This window comes from Acanthopagrus latus, chromosome 21 (assembly GCF_904848185.1).
Source record: "Acanthopagrus latus isolate v.2019 chromosome 21, fAcaLat1.1, whole genome shotgun sequence".
NCBI classification, from domain to species: domain Eukaryota; kingdom Metazoa; phylum Chordata; class Actinopteri; order Spariformes; family Sparidae; genus Acanthopagrus; species Acanthopagrus latus.
Window position 1 is genome coordinate 27,599,706 of NC_051059.1, and position 19,265 is coordinate 27,618,970.

Here is a 19,265-nt window from a genome sequence, read left to right on the forward strand (position 1 = left end):
AATTCAATCCAACTTTTGAATTAAGCTCATAGTCATGAATTAACTCCCTGACGTACAGAGCGACTGACGGTCGATGCAGCTCGTTCATCCTTAAGATAAATAAAGCATCACGACCCTCTGTGAAGCTGCGGCGGCCCCCTGTGGTGCTGGTGAACTGGTGTTTTGGACCTTGACCGTCTTACCTTTGCTGGTCTGAGCCTCCTCCAGCAGCTCCAGGATGGCTCGCTCCGCCTCCTTCAGCCGGTCCTCAAAGGCCTTGTCGCTGACGGTGTCCTGACCCGAGCCGAGGTTATCGATCAGAGTCTGCAGGTCGTGAAGCTTCTGCCTCTGCTGGTTCACCTGGAGGGACAAACACGACTCTGAGCACCGGTTCTGTCCCGGACAGGTAAACTTCCTTGTGAAGCTGACGTGTCTGACCGAGCAGCTGTCGACCTCACCTTGTCTCTGACCAGACCGTAGCAGGACGGACACTGCTGGCAGCCCGGCGCCGAGCGGTTGTAGAAGTAGTTTTCCTCACACATGTCACATCGAGCTCCGACAAAGCCGGGCCGACACTCGCAGCGCCCGTCCTCTTTACACTGACCCGACTGAGAGCCTTCAGGTTCGCAGTCGCAGGCTGCAGGTCACACAGAGGAGGAGGAGTTATCAAACACGCTCTGACTTCACAGTGACATCACTGTGACATCACCATCACTGCAGTGATTTCTTACGTTTGCATCCAGACGAGCTGAAGCCGAAGAAGTTGACCTCGCAGCGTTCGCAGTGGAGGCCGGTGACGCCGGGCTGACACTCACACTGTCCTGTGATGATGTCACACTGACCGTTGGTGGAGCCAATCGGATTACAGTTACACCTGTGGAGAGGCGGAGACTAAAGTTTAGACTGACGCAAGGAATCACACAATGATGATGATGATGATGATGATGATGATGATGATGATGATCTGACCGTTCGCAGCCGTTGCCGCTCTGCAGGTTGAAGAAGCCCGGCTCGCAGGAGCTGCAGTCGCGCTCGGCCACGTTGGGGAGACACTGACACTGACCGGTGACCTGAGAGCAGCTCGTCTGACGACCCACGGTACCGGACGGAGAACAGGAGCACGCTGAGGAGGAGGAGGAGGAGTTACAAGGACTGTGACAGCTTCCGTGTTTCTACAAAGTCAGTCAGAAACAAACGAGCCCGGTTTGTTTTCTGGACCTCTTACGTTTGCACTTGTCGGCGGGGTTGGTGCTGAGGGCGTTGCCGTAGAAACCATCCTTGCAGCGGTCGCAGAAGAAGCCGTCGGTGTTGTAGATGCACTTCAGACACTCTCCCGTCTCACGGTTGCAGTTGCCGACGGCGTTGGGGTCGATGTTGTCGCTGCACTTGCAGGCGCGGCAGGCTCGGACGGGCCCGCTCTGACCCAGAGGGTCGCCAAAGAAACCGTCGTCACAGAGCTCACAGCGCTTACCTGTGGACGGGTGACATCAGAGACTATTAGAATCATGTACAGGTGAGGTGACAGGTGTCATCTGTGCAGGTGAGCTGTGTGTACCTGTGGTTCCTGCAGGACAGTTGGTGCAGACCACCTCTCTGGTCTTCTGCACGACAGCACAGGTGGCTCCGGCCGGACAGGGACAGGGCTCGCAGTCACCTGACGTCCCCCGCGTGGCGTCGCCATAGAAACCGTCTTTACAGCGTTCACAGCTCAAACCGGCCGTGTTGTCCTGACAGGCACACGCACCTGGACGGATGGAGAGGAACCAGAGGTTAGTCAGAAACCTGTCTGTGACCAGGCGTGTCACCTGTCTGTGACCAGGCGTGTCACCTGTCTGTGACCAGGCGTGTCACCTGTCTGTGACCAGGCGTGTCACCTGTCTGTGACCAGGCGTGTCACCTGTCTGTAACCAGGCGTGTCACCTGTCTGTGACCAGGCGTGTCACCTGTCTGTGACCAGGCGTGTCACCTGTCTGTGACCAGGCGTGTCACCTGTCTGTGACCAGGCGTGTCACCTGTCTGTGACCAGACGTGTCACCTGTCTGTGACCAGACGTGTCACCTGTCTGTGACCAGACGTGTCACCTGTCTGTGACCAGGCGTGTCACCTGTCTGTGACCAGGTGTGTTACCTGTCTGAGGGTCGCAGGCGTCGCTGTGTCCGTTACAGTTGCACAGCTCACAGGGGCTGAAGGCGCCGAGCTCTGGACGGGCGCGACGATATCCCAGAGTGCACTGCTCACAGTGCTGCCCCTGGTAACCCTGAGGACAGGTGCACTGCTCCACCCAGCGGGCTGGAACACCTGGACCCCGCCTCGCCGTCACCAAGGAGACATCGTCCAGATATCCAGCACCTGAAGAGACAAACCACTATTAACTGATGTCCCACACTGATGTGTGTGCGTGCTCCTGTGAGTGCGCGTGTGTGCGTGTGCATGCGCGCGTGTGTGTGTGCTTGTGCGTGTGTGCTCGTGCTTGTGTGTGTGTGTGTGCGTCTGTGTGTGCGCTCGTGCTTGTGCGTGTGTGCTCGTGCTTGTGTGTGTGTGTGTGCGTCTGTGTGTGTGCTTGTGCGTGTGTGTGTGCGTCTGTGTGTGTGCTTGTGCGTGTGTGTGCGTGTGTGTGTGTGCTCGTGCTTGTGTGTGTGTGTGTGCGTCTGTGTGTGTGCTTGTGCGTGTGTGTGTGCGTCTGTGTGTGTGCTTGTGCGTGTGTGTGTGCGTCTGTGTGTGTGCTTGTGCGTGTGTGTGCGTCTGTGTGTGTGCTTGTGCGTGTGTGTGCGTGTGTGTGCGTGTGTGTGCGTGTGTGTGCGTGTGTGTGCGTGTGTGCGTGTGTGTGTGCGTACTCCTCTCGCTGTAGGTGCCTCTGATCTTCACGGACGTCAGGTTGTGGAGAAGTTTCTGGAAGTCGGCGTGGCTGATGGTCGGCCTCCAGGGGTAGTCAGTGCTGTCATGGAGCCTGAGGGAGACACAGCGACATCATCATCATCCTCATCATCCTCATCATCCTCATCATCATCAGAAGGCTACAACATCAGTCTAATTTAAACCAGATTATAAAAAATAATCTGTCAAATTTTAAATCAGAAACAAAGATTATACAAAAATCTGAATCTCGTGATTATCAGATGAGTTTATGGTGACAGACTACGACTTTAATCTGAATAATCCAGATGATTCAAAATAATCTACACACAGATTGTGACTAGAGATGAGCTCAATCCAGATGTAGATTATCAGGACGAACAGAACTATCGTTAGAAGTCTAATCACAGATAATCCTGCAGCCTGTCGGGTCTCACCTGAACACGTATGTCTGCATGTTCTCGTTGGGGTAGGCGTTGCCCTGGGCGATGAGGGGGACGGCCACCCTCAGGTCAGATCCCTCCAGGACCAGATCCTCCGCCGACAGACGAGTGTCCCGCCGGTCGACCCGGAAGCTCAGACTCAGGTTCTGTCCGTAACTCAACATCTGGTTCCCCAAAAACTTCTCTGTGACGCACGAAAGAAGAAGAAACACACAGCTGACGTCACAAAGTCTGACAGTCGTACTTAGATCTTCATCGAGATTAACATTAAGATTAAATTCAAAGTCTAAACGTCCCCTCAGGTGAAGGTCCGTCCTGTCAGTGGATTCAGAACCTTCCTGCTCTGAACAGACCTCTGATTCTTAAGAACCTTCAGAAACCTCAAACTGTTTCATCGTCTAATTCCGAGAACGCGGTGATGAAACGTTGCGTCCTACGTCCCTCAGCTGTGTCTGTGTCTTCTGTCCCAGCGGAGTCATGTGACGTACGTACAGCCAGGACTTGTCCCATCCACCCGTGCTGCTCATCGTCGTGTAGAAAGATGTGCAATGCATTCTGGTAGTGCTGCGTCATGTCGTCCGCTCATCGTGAGCATGAAGCTGAGGATCAACAGCTGCACGGATCATTTCTCATCTCTGATTTAACTGAACTCTCTGAAGCCTGAGCTCCAGCAGCAGACTGACGTGGAGTTCCTCCAACCAGGCGAGGACCAAATACTGAGACTGTTTAATGATGTCGCTGTTCAGTGACTTTAGGACGTTTTGAGGACTTGTGGGAAACATTGTGTTGTTCGTCTGAACTCTTTTACACAAATCAGTCGTCCAGCGCGACTCGCCGCTCGCCATAACTTCAACTCCTGTTGAGTTACAGTGAAGACGAGAGCTTCATCAGCTGCTGACGTGTCTCCAACCCCCCTGTCCAGAAACGTCCTCGTAGATCCACCAGGAGAGCCGGGGTTAGTTTTGGACCACCAGAACCAACAGTCATCATACCACAGGGAGAACAGGTGTGTGTGTGCGTGTGTGTGTGTGTGTACCTGGGGCTATGAAGTACATGGGGAAGTAGTCCTCTGAGATGAGGGAGATCTCCTGTCCACTGGGAGACCACTGGACTGGGACACTGGAGCCATCACGCTGCTGACCCGTCCACTGCTCGTCATCTGACACACACGCACGCACGCACACGCACACACACACACACACACACTACATGTTACTCTGCAGCAGCGACACACATCCTGTGTTTTAACGCCTCCTGTGGGTTTTTCCTCCCTGCGTGTGGCCTGCAGGCGGTGTTACCTCTGCTGAAGGAGGAGCTGACGGTGTGGACGCTGAAGCCTTCGGCGCTGTCGCACACAGACGAGTGCTGGAAGCAGAAGCAGGGCGTGCAGCCCTGAGGGTTGTTGGGGTCCAGGTTGAAGTAACCCAGCTTACACCTGACGAACACATGAGGCAAAATGTGAGCTGTCGTCGCTCGGAGCTCAGCTGCTCTGCTCACATCAGCACAGAGGTCAGAGGTCACCTGATGACTCTGCTTCACTCCATCATCCTGTCTGCAGGAGCTCAGGTGACTCCTGACCGCTCACTCCACTTCCTCCTTTTCATTTCTCCTGACTAACATTAAACGTGTTGAGATTCATTCGTCACTTTCAGACGGTCACATTCAGGATTTTGTGTGTTTTTTCCAGTTCAGAACTTTTGTATTAGTGGCGTCATTTGATTTTCTGAAAGCTGGAAAATCATGTAATGAAACTTTAATGAAAATAAATCACGGCTGACGTCAGAGAAGTCGACAGTCTGATGTGACGGCTGCTCGTCCCTTCATATAGAAAGCACCATTATACTGAACATCAGAGGGCTCATTAAAACCTGCTGACAGGTAAATGAAGCCGCTGACTGTGTGTGTGTGTGTGTGTGTGTGTGTGTGTGAGTGTGTGTGTGAGTGTGTGTGAGAACCAGATGGAGACGACAGCAGCTGACACACAGGTCGAGTCTGTGCTCTGTTCAATTCACTGCTCATGCTGTAAATCTTTGATATAATATAAACGTCACATCAGCTACAAGCTTTAAAGGAACAGTTCACCCAAAAGAACAGAACAGTTGTGGAGCTTCACAGTAAAACAGAGTTGCAGCGTTCTGCTGAACAACTGAAGCAGCTGAGACGTGATTTAAAACAGAGAAACACAGATACATCAGATGTCTCCATACAGCTCGTCTGCTGCGATCCAGATGTTATTTACACCTGAAATCGTCAGTGTAGCTGCTGAGCTAACACTGTTAGCATGAACCTCCACAGATCAGCTGTGATGTGTGATCGCAGCAGACGAGCTGATGGAGACATCTGAAGTTTCTGTGGTTGTTTCTCCAGATTGTTACTGTTCCTTTAATGTCTCATGTTCTATAAGATCACAATAATCAGTGAACGATGTAAATGAATGATTCTGACAAATTCTGTGTGTGTGTGTGTGTGTCACCTGTCGCAGCTGAAGCCCTCCACGTTGTCTTTGCAGCGACACTGTCCAGTGTTGACGTCACACTCCTGAGTGCTGCCAGAGGGCGAGCAAGAACACGGCCTGACAGAGAGAGAGAGACAGGAAGTGTTTGATGAACATGATGATGAACATGATGATGAACATGATGATGAACATGATGATGATGAACATGATGATGAACGTGATGATGATGATGAACATGATGATGATGATGTCTGAGGAGGGAGAGGAGGGTGAGGTGCAGCAGATGATGGTGTGTTCAGTGTGACACCAGCAGAGGGCGCTCAGAGTGCAGCTGTCTCTCTGAACTGAACTGTAAATCACTCGTTCTGATGATGAGATGTTTTCTGTCTGTTTATTATTCTGGAGGAGTCAGAAGGAATCAACATCAGTCTAATAAACTACAGCTGCCGACACTGTGCGTCATTTCTGCTGCTTCTACTCCCTCGATCCAAACGAGGAAACAGACGAAGCGTCTGATTCTTGGGAGCATGTGGAGGATTTACACAAGTGTTGCACTGCTCCTTTAAACTGGACCTGGACTGACTGTGAGACCAGCAGGTTCTGAGAGCTCGTTGTCACACAGCTCCACCAAACTAAATTCATGTTTGAGTGTATTGTGGAGCAGCTGGAGGTGGAGCAGCTGGAGGTGGAGCAGCTGGAGGTGGAGCGTACCTGCAGCCGGCCTCCGTCAGACTGTGGAACCCCGGCTGGCAGCGGTCGCACTTCTCTCCGGTCACACCTGGTTTACATGCACACACTCCTCTGTTGTCACACTGAGGAGACTCTGAGCCTGAGAACACACACACACACACACACACACACACACACACACACACACACACACACACGTTAACCTTTAACCATGTGCAAACAATCAGCTCCCATTAACAAACCGTTCCAGAACAGAACCGGTGTCACTGGGACAACAGCTGGTTCACATTAAGCTGCGGTTTGTTGCTGCGCTCAGTAAAATACCACCAGAACCACAAAGTTCATTCGACTGTTCACTGACTGTAGATTCTGCTGAGAGTTTCACCACTTTAACACCAGACTGACACACTGACGCACTTTGGGTTCTTATATTAAGTAAACAGTCAGAACCAGTTAATAAACTCAACAGAATTCTGAATCGGATGGTTTCTCACCGACGCTGTTGCAGCCGCAGGGCAGGCAGCGGCTGCCGCTCTGGTCTCGGTGGTAGTTGTCGAGGCAGCGCTCACAGTTTGGCCCGTCGGTGTTGTCGGCGCAGTTTCTGCAGTGACCTCCGTGACCCGTGGCCCGGTACAGCTCGGCGTCAAAGTAACACTCAGAACTCTTCCCATTACAGTTGCAGGCTGAGAGAGACACAGTTTTACAATCACAGTGTTACTGATGAACATTTGATTTTGTGTTAGTGAGTCCAGTTCACGGGGCCCGGTGGTTCACTGGGCCCGGTGGTTCATGGGGCCCGGTGGTTCACGGGGCCCGGTGGTTCAGTGAGCAGTTAGGAACAGGGTGAGACGAGGCGACGGCTCAGCTGGACGTCATCATGTAACTGAGAGTTTGTTTCCATACGATCAGCCTCCTCCAGCTTCCTGTGCTGATGTGAGCTGCAGGACGGATTAGCTCGACTGTGGGAGAAGAACAACACTCGTGTTCCCTCAACAGTTAGTCATGCATCTGCACTGTGATATAGGAACTACAGCTCCCACAATCCCCAGAGACCCTCATGATTAATGTTATGCTTTCCACATCCAGACGGATCTGGGATCAGTTACTGTGGAGGAAACTGTGACACGCTCAGCTGGTCTTTTTTATTAGTTATTAGTAACAGCAGCAGAAGAAGAAGTTGTCACTGTCCTGAGAGCAGCGGGAAGTTAACAGATGCAGTAAAGCGGTCGTAGATGCAGTAAAGCAGTTACAGATGCAGTAAAGCGGTCGTAGATGCAGTAAAGCAGTTACAGATGCAGTAAAGCGGTCGTAGGAGCAGTAAAGTGGTCGTAGGTGCAGTAAAGCGGTCGTAGATGCAGTAAAGCAGTTACAGATGCAGTAAAGCGGTCGTAGGTGCAGTAAAGCGGTTACAGATGCAGTAAAGCGGTCGTAGGAGCAGTAAAGTGGTCGTAGGTGCAGTAAAGCGGTCGTAGATGCAGTAAAGCGGTCGTAGATGCAGTAAAGCAGTTACAGATGCAGTAAAGCGGTCGTAGGTGCAGTAAAGCGGTTACAGATGCAGTAAAGCGGTCGTAGGAGCAGTAAAGTGGTCGTAGGTGCAGTAAAGCGGTCGTAGATGCAGTAAAGCGGTCGTAGATGCAGTAAAGCAGTTACAGATGCAGTAAAGCGGTCGTAGGTGCAGTAAAGCGGTTACAGATGCAGTAAAGCGGTCGTAGATGCAGTAAAGCAGTTACAGATGCAGTAAAGCGGTCGTAGATGCAGTAAAGCGGTCGTAGCTGCAGCAGACTTACGCAGACACTCGTTGGGGTTGTCGGCGGTCGCTCTCCTCCACGGCCGGTCGTTGTAGAACGCTTTGCAGACGTTGCAGTCGTCGCCCTCCGTGTTGTGTTTGCAGTTACACACCAGCTGTTGTCGGCTGTCCTTCACACACTCACTGGCGTGGCCGTTACACTTACACCTGATGGCACACACACACACACACACACACACACACACACACACACACACACACACACACACACCTGTTACACCTGGAGAACACAACACTCGACAATATCCAATTTTCACAAGCAGTACAACCTCCAGGTCTCTGCACAACTCTACAGATGAAGAAAACGGATTGAAACTGTGACACAAATTTCTCCACATTGTTTTAAAAATACTTCAGATTTATATCATATTGACTCTTAAAATGACACCAGCGGGCGGAGTGGATACAGGTTTTGTGTCTCTGAGGGAGGTTTGTTGGACGTCCTCGGGGTGAGGAGCCCCTCTCTCTACAGGACAGGACTTGCTCAGCAGCCACCTCTGGTTATTGTCTCAGGTGTTTCTTGGCAGAGAGACGTGGAAAAACTGACTGCAAGGAAGGAAGACTGAGGCATTAAAGAGGCTGTCGACACCAACCGCTGCAAAGAGCTCCAACAAGCTGGACCAAATAACTGACAGGACTTACTGTCTCCAGTTTTAGAATAGGTTTATATTATGAAGTACTTTCAGGCAGGATTAAAAGATTAAAGATTAAAGGAAAGGGAACATTTGACACTTTGTGCAGCTGTGCAGATTCACAAACAAGGTATTTAAGCATGAACAGGTATTATTCATGCTTCTGATACTGAAGAATATAACGTTTGTTTAAGAGGGTTTTTGTGGTTCATGAGCAACATTCAGGATTTTAATCTTTGTTAGATTGTTGGATGAGATTCTCTGAAGCGGAACCTGCATAATCAGACTGGAAGAACAACTCGTCTTCTTCTTACTTTCTACATTCATTCACAAACTAACATGAAGCCACCAACATGAAGACCTCCAGACAGCAGAACCTGCAGTTTGCTCTGAGGACTGTTGGCTGTTCAGGACGCCGTGTGACGATTCAACCACGAGTTTAACGTCCGTCACAGCCGGAAGTTTAAAGCGTTGTTGAGTAGCCCAGAAGAATCCGGTCTGATGCTGCAGCAGCGAGCTGCTCTGTGAAGACACGTGAGCTGGTCGTCCTGCTCAGGTGAACAAGTTCAGGTACACCAGGGTGGAGCTGATGGAGGTAAAGACCCTCCTTGGACAAATAAAGGTTGGACTCTGAAGATCTGACAGGTGCTCCGGCTCAGGACTCTTCCCTTTTCTTCCGCCCGTCACGGCGGTCGGTCCGCCCCATTCCGGTTTCCCTGTAATCCAGCCCTGCCGGCCAGGAATGCCAGGAATGCTGGCAGTGTAATGGAAATCTGCTCCACATTTCAAACAGATTATGGCTGCAGAGACTGTGCAGCAGCAGCCTGTTGAACACTCTTGTAATGCCTGTCGAAACCTTTTTTTTCCAGACGTGCAGGACGACCAGTTCTTGTGTGGATTCCTGTTCAGGCCACAGGGAAGCAGACCACACAGTGACACATCCAGACCAGGACCAGCAAAACCACCGGACCACACTCAGTCCTTCAGGAGAGTCTTCTTTGTGTGAGCAGGTTCATGAACCTCAGACAGCTGCTGGAACTTGTTCTCACTCAGAAGTAAACAAGAAAATCCCTCATTTCTGCAGACGTGGTTTGTAATCAGAGCAGTGTGGTCTGATGCATCACGCTATGAACCTCGACGCAGAGCTGCAAAATTAAATTAAATTAGATTAAATCTTTCTTGACTCTTTACCTTCCTCCCACAGCGAAGTCAGAGATGGCGTAGTAGTAGGACTTGAGGACCTTGGGGTCGTTAAAAACCTCGTCTCCAAACGTGTTGAGCCTGTTCAGCGTCACTCTGATGTCGGTGGCCGTCACCCAGTCCTGCAGGAGACACAACATGGACGCCGTTAGAGACATCAGGACATCAGTAAAGACACAAACTCTGCAGCTGGGCAGCAGAGCTTCCTCTGTCTCATCAGACAGAAAGTGTGAGATTGAGAAAACTGAAACATAAATACTGTGTTAACATTATGACATGTGATTATATTATACAGCAGCTCTAAATGTTTCTCTTCGTTACAGCAGGAGGTGATAATGAGCCTGAACACTGCTCGCCGATAAAGAGAAGGCAGCAGAAACACTGAGCTGATAGCGAGCTAGCATCTGGCTGCTACTGATACCGACAGTGATTATTACTGCTGAACACAATCATGTGAAAAAGATTCACAGCCTCTCCTCGTCCTCCAGACGCTCACGTCACAGATTTATTTGACCAGAAACAGACAAAACACACAATAAAGTAAAGATGAATTTGACTGAGAACGTCTATCAACACACGGTGATGGTGAAGTTATCGATCCACGATAATCCTCCAGCACAACCTGACTGCGAACGCTTCATTATAAGATCTCAGGTTATTTTGTCGTTCAGTCTTAAACACACACAGCATGAAACTGTATCTACAGTCTCCAGTTTGTGGCTCTGGGAGGATGAAGAGAATCACGAGGAGTCGGGACTCAGTGAAGAGCAGCCGCCATGTTGTCCACCACACAAACAAACAGTTTGATTGTGTGACTTGTTAGTTAGTTTGAAGCAGTTTGAACCTCTGAAGTCTTCAGCAGCTGTGAGGCTCAGAGTCCAGAGACTGAAGTTGGCTCTCAGTGATCTCTGCTGATCAGTGTAACACACATTAACATGTTGGCGGCGCTACACAAAGAGGTCAGAGGTCATTCTGACACGTCCTGACGGGAACGTGGACGTCAGCCGTTGATCTGCTTCACTTTGAACCGCAGTGTTGGACCGGGCCGGCGCTGCCGTCCTCAGAGCCGCTCCGCTCATAAAACACACATGTGGTGTCAGACGGTCTGCAGATAATAAAGTTCCTCAAATCGTACAGAAGTTGGATCATCGCTCTGAAAACAGTGAAGTGGTATCAGTCTGTGGGAAACAGAGAAACAGTGACGCAACGCCACAAACATCCACTGTGTGACATTTGGAGTGAAATGGAATTTATCTTCTTGGCATTTTGATACGAGAGCAGATGGAGAGAGTTACTGCAGGACACCTGCTCAGTCTGTTGTCTCATCACAGAGGATAAAGAAAGTTACTCAACGTCCCTCCTGAGACAAAGACTCATGGGAAACTCAGAGTGAAGGCCAGCGATAGCTTTGTTCACTATCAGCAGGAAGCTTATCAGGCGGCCGAAGCTTTGTGTGGAGCAGAGAGGGCAGCTGTTGGAAGACAAACAGTTCCAACCAACACTGGAGGGAAACCACAGCCCGGCCCGGCGGCGGCTCACAGGAAAGTGGGAACATTTGTATAAATGTGGATCCACATGTGATCCGAACACGACCGCTGCCAGTGAACTACAGTGTTCCCACTTCAGACCTCCAGAGGAAACTGTTCAAATATCTGCTGACAGCTGATTGGCCTCCTGTCAGACTCCACATGTGTTTACAGAGCTCAACAGAACATTTTGTTAGTGACACTGCAACTTCTCACAGTGATGAACTACTGAAAGAAAACGTGCAGAGAGGAAACAGACGCTCAGGTGGAACCAACTGTACATTTATCCACCTACTCAGGAGAACTGCTGCCTCCTGTGACTTCACACACTCATGATAAATCCTCATCTAACTGCTGAGAATGTGGAACAGATTTCTGATCCAGCAGCTGCTGCGAGCTGTGACTCCACTGTGAACCGCTTCACCCACAGTCTGAGACAGGAAGTGAACCTGTCAGAACACACCGTCACACCTGACACCTGTCCTGAGTGAGTCCATCAGCGATCAGCTCTCAGTGCGTCAGCTCAGACTCCACATTAACACGACTGACCCGTCCATCACTGAGACTCCATGTTTCTACTCAAACACAGAAACAAGTTCATGTAGAACTTTTACTGAATTTACAAAAAGGTCAAAATGATGAAGAATTATTCAGAGACAGAGTTTCACAGAGTTTATAAAGTTTGTTTTAACACAACAACTCTTAAAATTACTACATTTGTGAATGGAGTCTGGTGCTGTTGTGTGACTGGTTGAGGCACTCAGAGGAACATGTTCAGTGATATATTCTCTGCTCTTCTCGAGGTTTGTGTCGTGGCAGCAGGCCACAGTTTCTCTCCTCAGTCACGTCCTCCAGCTGTTCCTGGAGGATGGGGGGCGTTTGCAGGCCAGGTGAGACAATAATCCCTCCAGTGTCCTCCACATCTCGCCCGGGTTCTCCTCCTCGTAGTTCCACCAGCTTGAAAAGCCTCCCGAGGCCTCCAGGAGGCGTCCGGATCAGATGATGAACCGCTGCAGCTGACTACTGTTGATGCACTGAACCGATGCCTCGGCCTGGAGGCATCTGCGGGGGCGAGTGCTCGTTCATGTGCAGGCTGCCTGTGGGGTCGTTCATTCCTGGGCCGAGTGTCAGGCCGACCCGCGAGGACGCAGGAAGAGTCTCAGATTCTTGTTGACCCGTTCAGTCAGCGTGTTCCTGCAGTGAGACGTCCGCCTGTTGCCAGCCTCAGATGGACGCTCAGTTTCTGGCAGGTGTTCAGCGTCATTGTTGAACGGTTTCTCTGCAGCTGCTCTGTCAGCTGGTCCGTTATCAGCAGTGTTCTGGTCGGTACCGCCCGACTCCCTCCCCTCATGATTCATGGAGAATAAACCTGTTGGTCCGGCAGCTGCAGCCCCTCAGACCGTCAGCTCCAGGAAGCTCGGGCAGGTTCTCGGCTGAGTCATCGCCGTTCAGACTGTACAGAACATTTGTTTGCCATCAATCATGTGCAGCTCGGTGCCAGCGTGGAGCGGCTCGGCTCACATGTGTTCTGCCTGACGTCAGAACCTCCGGGAATCACAAACACTGAGCTGCAGCCCGGGAACAACCTGCAGGACGGGTTCTGTCCGTCTGTGGAGACAGATACTCAGGGACAATACTGAGATACTACATGTATCCGACAACCACAGTAACTAGTTACATCCCAGATCACTGGATCAGAACCTGGTCCCACTATAGAGAGACCCAGCAGAGTCTCTGCCGGGTCACAGCTGCTGTCATCGCCTGCTGCCTCGCAGGAACGTTAGCTCGGTTGCTAACCTGAAAATAACACTGTTTATTCAGGGGACGTGTTTGTACATCAGCTCAGTCTGATGACCGACTGCAGCAGAGCAGCTGGACCGACGATGAGACCGGTTCTGACTCTTCAGCTCGTTGAGTCTGATCTGGTCCAAACAAGTTACCAGGTCCTGGTTTGTCAGCAGGATTACACAAAACCACAGAACATGTTTCCACCAAACTCAGATGGAGGACGAGTCTGGGCCCAAAACAGACTCCATTAACTTCTGGTGCTGATCCAGATGAAGATCCAGGAAATGTCTGTTCTTTCTTCTTTGACGTTGTTGCTGGTTATGATATTTTATAAGTTAATTAATTAATTAATTAATTAATATTGTGGTTTAAATGGATCGGGGCTGTTTTCTGATCAGAAAGATTCTGCAGTTCTGGAGTTCTGCTGCACAAACACTTTGGTGATTATCTGTTAAATAATCAGCCTGAATCATTTGAATCATTTATGAAGCAGAACTTGTCTCTGATCTTGTCTTTGTTGAATAGTTTCCATTCTGAGACCCAATCGGGCCGGTTCAGATGTGACCTCAGCTCTCACACATCTGACGCTTGTCACACAGCGGCTGCTGTATTTTAACAGGTCACAAGTCAAAAAGGTTGGAAACCACAGCACAGAATAAACTGAGTGATGGCTGGACTGCAGCCCAACAGGCTGTTAAGGTGGACTGTCTCAGACTGTTAAGGTGGACTGTCTCAGGCTGTTAAGGTGGACTGTCTCAGACTGTTAAGGTGGACTGTCTCAGACTGTTAAGGTGGACTGTCTCAGACTGTTAAGGTGGACTGTCTCAGGCCGTTAAGGTGGACTGTCTCAGGCTGTTAAGGTGGACTGTCTCAGACTGTTAAGGTGGACTGTCTCAGACTGTTAAGGTGGACTGTCTCAGACTGTTAAGGTGGACTGTCTCAGACTGTTAAGGTGGACTGTCTCAGGCCGTTAAGGTGGACTGTCTCAGGCCGTTAAGGTGGACTGTCTCAGACTGTTAAGGTGGACTGTCTCAGGCTGTTAAGGTGGACTGTCTCAGGCTGTTAAGGTGGACTGTCTCAGCTGGTGGTTATTTCCTACTCGGACCTCAGAGATGACAGACGGCAGGAATGTCAGAGAGCGAGCGACGAACAGCCGTCTGACGCCTCTGAAACAGTCTCAGCTTCGGTATAAATAGCTTCATGCCAACGAGTCAAATAAGGAAGTTTAGAGCTGCAGAGCTAAATCTGTTCATTTACACCGAGGAGAAGAATAAATCTGTTCATTTACACCGAGGAGAAGAATAAATCTGTTCATTTACACCGAGGAGAAGAACGAGCCTCGGCTGACAGAACCACAGAGAGACGTCAGCGCCGCTCCGAGCCCACGATCAGGCTCAACAGGAAGAACCTTCATGTTAACACGTGACTGAATCTTAAAGAAGGTTGATGTGAGTCCGATCACAACAGGAATGACATCACAGTGAGCTGAAGACAGCCGGGATGATCCGACCCGTCAGAGAGCTGTCAGATCTGATCCTCTGGATCCGGTCTGCTGGATTATAAAAAGAGTTTCTGGTATTTGGTTTCGTATTCGTGCACATACAGTCGACACGTGTGTGTCATGAGATATCAGAGGCTGAAACCGAACGCCGCGCTTCAAGACGTCTGGTTCATGAAGACGAGCAGACTCAAGAGCCGAGCAGTCGTTCAGACTCTCTGAGAAACACTCCTCCTCCTCCTGCTCCTCCTCCTCCTCCTCCTCCTCCTCCTCCCTCCTCCTCCTCCTCTTCCGTCCTCCTCCGTCCCCCCCCCCTTCCGTCCTCCCTCCTCCTCTTCCGTCCTCCCTCCTCCTCCTCCCCCCCCCCTCCTCCTCCCTCCTCCTCCTCCGCCCTCCTCCTCTTCCGCCCCCCCCCTCCTCCTCCCCCCTCCTCCTCCCGTTTTCATACCAACTGTTTCTGTCTTTATCTCCAGTTTATATTTGTTGTTGTAGAAAGCTCAGGAGAGGATCAGTCCCTCCACCTCTGGAAACACTAGTCAGGGACAACACACTAAAGTTTCTCTGAACATTTAAAAACAGAGTTTCTGCTTCCAGTTATTGAGCAACGAACTGAACCACAGAGTGAAGAAACATGGAAACACAAACATGCTGAGGGGAGGAGGAAGAGAGAGGAGAGGAGGAGGAGGAAGAGAAGACATGTAGAAAAAGGAGGAGAAGAAGAGAAGAGGTCTTCCAGCTGCAGCTCGGTCGAGCCAAACTGAGCTGCAGTGGGAAATCCGGGGGCGTCGCCTAGCAACATGTTGCAACACTTGGCAGAATGGACTGCTGGGAAAAAAAAAAAAAACGACCATCACAGCAGTGTGTTCCTCAAAAGAATCAGGAGGAGAGAAGAAGAAGAAGAGGAGGATAAGGACTGATGAGCTCAGAGCTTCTTAACGAGCTGCAGCAGCTAACGAGGGAACAGGAAGCTGCTTCATCAGAGGAGCTCGACTTGTTTGAAAATGTAAAAACAGACAGCGAGACATCGGACAAAACTTTGCCTAATTATCTGTCAGCAGTGTGTCACGTCTGCATCACATGAGGCACAATTATGCAGACACATCATTAAAAGGGAGTTTTAGGTTAAATGTGGCTATCAATAATAATTAATGATTATCAGGGATAATTATCAATTATGATAAATAACATGATCCAGCTGACATGAGATCACCTCGTGTGATGTAGTGTCTTGTTTTAAGATTTGAGCTGTGAGTCATCGTCTCCTCCTGAAGACGTTTCAACATCACACAGCTCGTCTTCACAAAGGTTAAATCTGCTCTGAGATCAGCTGTGATGTGTTCTGTCCTGCAGACTGAGATCACAGCAGACGAGCTGATGGAGACATCTGATGTTTCTGTGGTCGTTTCTCTGTTTTAAATCAAGAGAGGAGGACTTTTTATCATCAGGAGGAGGAGAGGAGGACTGGATTTTAGTTTTGGGCGAACTGCTCCTTTTGATGTCATTTAAGGTCATATATTTCCAACACCGACTTTGGGGAACCTGCACACACCAACATGGCGTCTCTCAGCTGTCCAGCGCTCTGTGAGATGAAGTCTGATGTAAATACTTGAAGGCTGGTGAAATGAAGCAGTGAACAAGTGAGCCGAGCGACACACCGATCAGGAGGAGAGCATAAGTCTTGTGATGTGGACGAGGACGGTTTAACTGGTCCTAAAGATAGAACAGAGAGCGTTCTTCACTGCTGCTCACGCTAATCATGTTAGTCACAGAGACAGAAGCAGCAGCACTTTCTTTATCCAGCAGGCAGGAGACTGAAACCTGATTCAGAATGACACGTCCAGTCACACCGCTTCATCTTAAAAAAGTCAGTTCCTCTGAACTGTCCAGAGTGAACCCTCTTCACAAACACATCAATAAAGGATCTCTGGCATATAAAGTAAACCAACATGTCTGACGCTGTCCGAGTTTCCTCTGGTACCAGTCAGCTGATCGTCTGATCACACAAGAGGCGAGTCTGCAGGCTAATGCTAAGCTAGCTGTGACATCTCTGCAGTGTTATTTTACCAGGAGAATCACTGAGTCTGCTTTGGATTTAAATTAACAAGATTTTGATTTTTTTTAACATAAAATTAAAACCACTGCTCTGAACAGAATCAGCAGTGACATCACTTCCTGTTGAGCTCCAGAACTCAACACTGTTTTCATATTTTAGTAATTTGACATTCTCGCTCACAGAAACAGGAAACAGCAGCACCACTTCCTGTTTACCTGGAGGACGGGGCTGTTGTCGAAGTTGTAGGCGCTGGGTCGGCCCTCCAGCGTGGAGAAGGCCACGTTTCCTCCGGTGAGCGGCGAGATGTCGCTGAAGTCATCGGTGCAGAGCGCCTGCTGCTCGTCCTCTCCGGTGCGGATGAAGCCGTGGCTCGCCTTCTGATACGTCTTCTCGCAGGAGCCGCTGTAGTACTGGTACGGCACCCAGGGGCCGCCCTCCCTGGTCCGCTTGTAGATGGCGAAGCTCTCAGGACGGCTGGTGTGGAACTTGAGCCTCACGTAGGTGATGTCGAAGGCCTTACCTGCAGAGGAAAGACATGAAGGTTAATTCTCACGTAATCGATAAGTTGTTTGGTCTGTAAAATCGATCAGTGTTTTGTCCACAAGCGAGCCGCTCTGCATGAGAAGGTGAACATGAACAACTTGAAGTTAATAAACATCTCTGCTGCCAGTTTCTGAGAGCTGATTTCCCAGGAAACGGGTGGACGGGACAGACGGACGCTCTCTAAGAACTGCTGAGTTCAGACCTGAGGAGCAGGAATGTGAAGCGGACTGCTCCTTTAACTCCTGACACTCTCGTCGCTGCTCGGCACATTTTTGGCGAGTCTGAGCAGGCCGGCGAGCAGACGACTGCACCATCCAGGAGCCGTCCATCAGCGAGAAGGAACGCCGCCATGTTTGATGCGGGCGGCGGGGGGTACGGCTGTTTGCTCAGCCAAAGAATCCGCTCTGTAAACAGCGTGCTGACAGGGGCCCCGGCCCCCCCGGGCCCCCAGGGGCCCCTCTGTGCCGACAGCAAATAAAGGTGAAGCAGCTGATGGGCCGCTAACAAAAGACTGCAGTTTATTACAGGAAACAATGAAGCAACTGCAAACACGCGACATCCTCCTGTGTGTGTGTGTGTGTGTGTGTGTGTGTGTGTGTGTGTGTGTGTGTGTGTGTGTGTGTGTGTGTGTGTGTGTTGGGTCAAGGTTAATAAGAAGCTGTAACATTTTAAACTGTTGATGTTTTCAGACTTGATGAAACTGCGTCACTGATATCTGACAGTACTGACGGTATCAGGAAATCTCCCATAATGCTTTGCAATTAATGGGCAACATGGTTGCAGAGACAGCAAAAGAAACCCAAAAATATAAATATTATTAGCATTAAAAATGATTTATAAAGGATGATGACCATCTTAACATGATGGTGCTTTGTGACATCAGAAGTTCCTCCGTCAGGTTTGAGAACTCAAACGGAAGGAGCGCGGGATCATGGGAGTTGTTGTCTCCACTGCTGATGAATCTCTGTGACGAGGAGTTTTAAAGTTTTCTTGTGTTGTGCCTCTCTGACTTCCTTCCTCTCTGGTCTGCCGGATAAAACGTTACTTTGATTTCTGTGGATTCGTGTAAGAAAACAAGTCAGCACGTAGAACAAAGGTCGAGTTGTTTCTAGACGCAGAAATCTTTCATGTTATTTCTGTAAAGTGAAGTCTGGAGTTTTATTCCAATGTGATCCTGAACATCTGCGATCTGAAGCAGCTTTTCCTGTGAAGACTTTCCTCTGGCTTCAGATCAAAGAGCCGTCAAGTGTTTCATAAAGAGGCGTGGGAGCGCTGAGGATGGACGCCAGCCGGCAGGAACACACTCATGTGTCATCTTCACAGAGAGAAACGCCTCCACATCCTCACAAACTGGACAAAAGCATCTGTTGGCGCAGCAATCAGGAGGCAAACAGCAGCGAGGGGACACACAGGACTCAGCCCTGAACACAGGTGGCTGCTGGGACGCTCTGATTGGACGAGGAGACGAGGAGGAAGTGATGATGCTGTCAATAAGAGACAGCTGGAGGAGACGCTGCCACAGGAACCATCACTTCTTCTTCATCAGACTTTGTGACTTTTTGAATGGACTTTGGTGCAACACGTTGAGTGAATGTCAGGTCAGGTGGAACTATTTGATATTTCCACCTTCAATAAAACGTGACACTGAAGGCCCCGCCCACAATGGTGCTGTTAATCAATAAGTAATCAATACTCGCAGCACTGTTGCAAACACTGATCATAATCAAAAGATCCAGAACTTAATGAAGTGTGAAACAAACACATCAGATCAGAGCTCAGGATGTTCACTGACTCACAG

The 19,265-nt window shown here is 49.9% G+C and overlaps 1 protein-coding gene across 1 annotated transcript in view; it reads right to left on the reverse strand.

Moving 5' to 3' along the window:
• lamc1 (laminin, gamma 1) overlaps positions 1–19,265 on the reverse strand; it is a 49,061-nt gene that overhangs the window by 6,016 nt on the left and 23,780 nt on the right. Inside the window, exons 2-18 of the mRNA XM_037082942.1 lie at positions 17,140–17,444; positions 10,051–10,181; positions 8,208–8,374; positions 6,915–7,103; positions 6,442–6,559; positions 5,749–5,847; positions 4,574–4,710; positions 4,312–4,434; positions 3,270–3,459; positions 2,814–2,926; positions 2,107–2,328; positions 1,535–1,723; positions 1,205–1,450; positions 949–1,102; positions 711–853; positions 438–616; positions 183–339 (exon numbers count right to left, since the gene is read on the reverse strand). Coding sequence (XP_036938837.1) covers positions 183–339; positions 438–616; positions 711–853; positions 949–1,102; positions 1,205–1,450; positions 1,535–1,723; positions 2,107–2,328; positions 2,814–2,926; positions 3,270–3,459; positions 4,312–4,434; positions 4,574–4,710; positions 5,749–5,847; positions 6,442–6,559; positions 6,915–7,103; positions 8,208–8,374; positions 10,051–10,181; positions 17,140–17,444 — 2,862 coding nt within the window. The remainder of the gene's footprint in view (positions 1–182; positions 340–437; positions 617–710; positions 854–948; positions 1,103–1,204; positions 1,451–1,534; positions 1,724–2,106; positions 2,329–2,813; positions 2,927–3,269; positions 3,460–4,311; positions 4,435–4,573; positions 4,711–5,748; positions 5,848–6,441; positions 6,560–6,914; positions 7,104–8,207; positions 8,375–10,050; positions 10,182–17,139; positions 17,445–19,265) is intronic.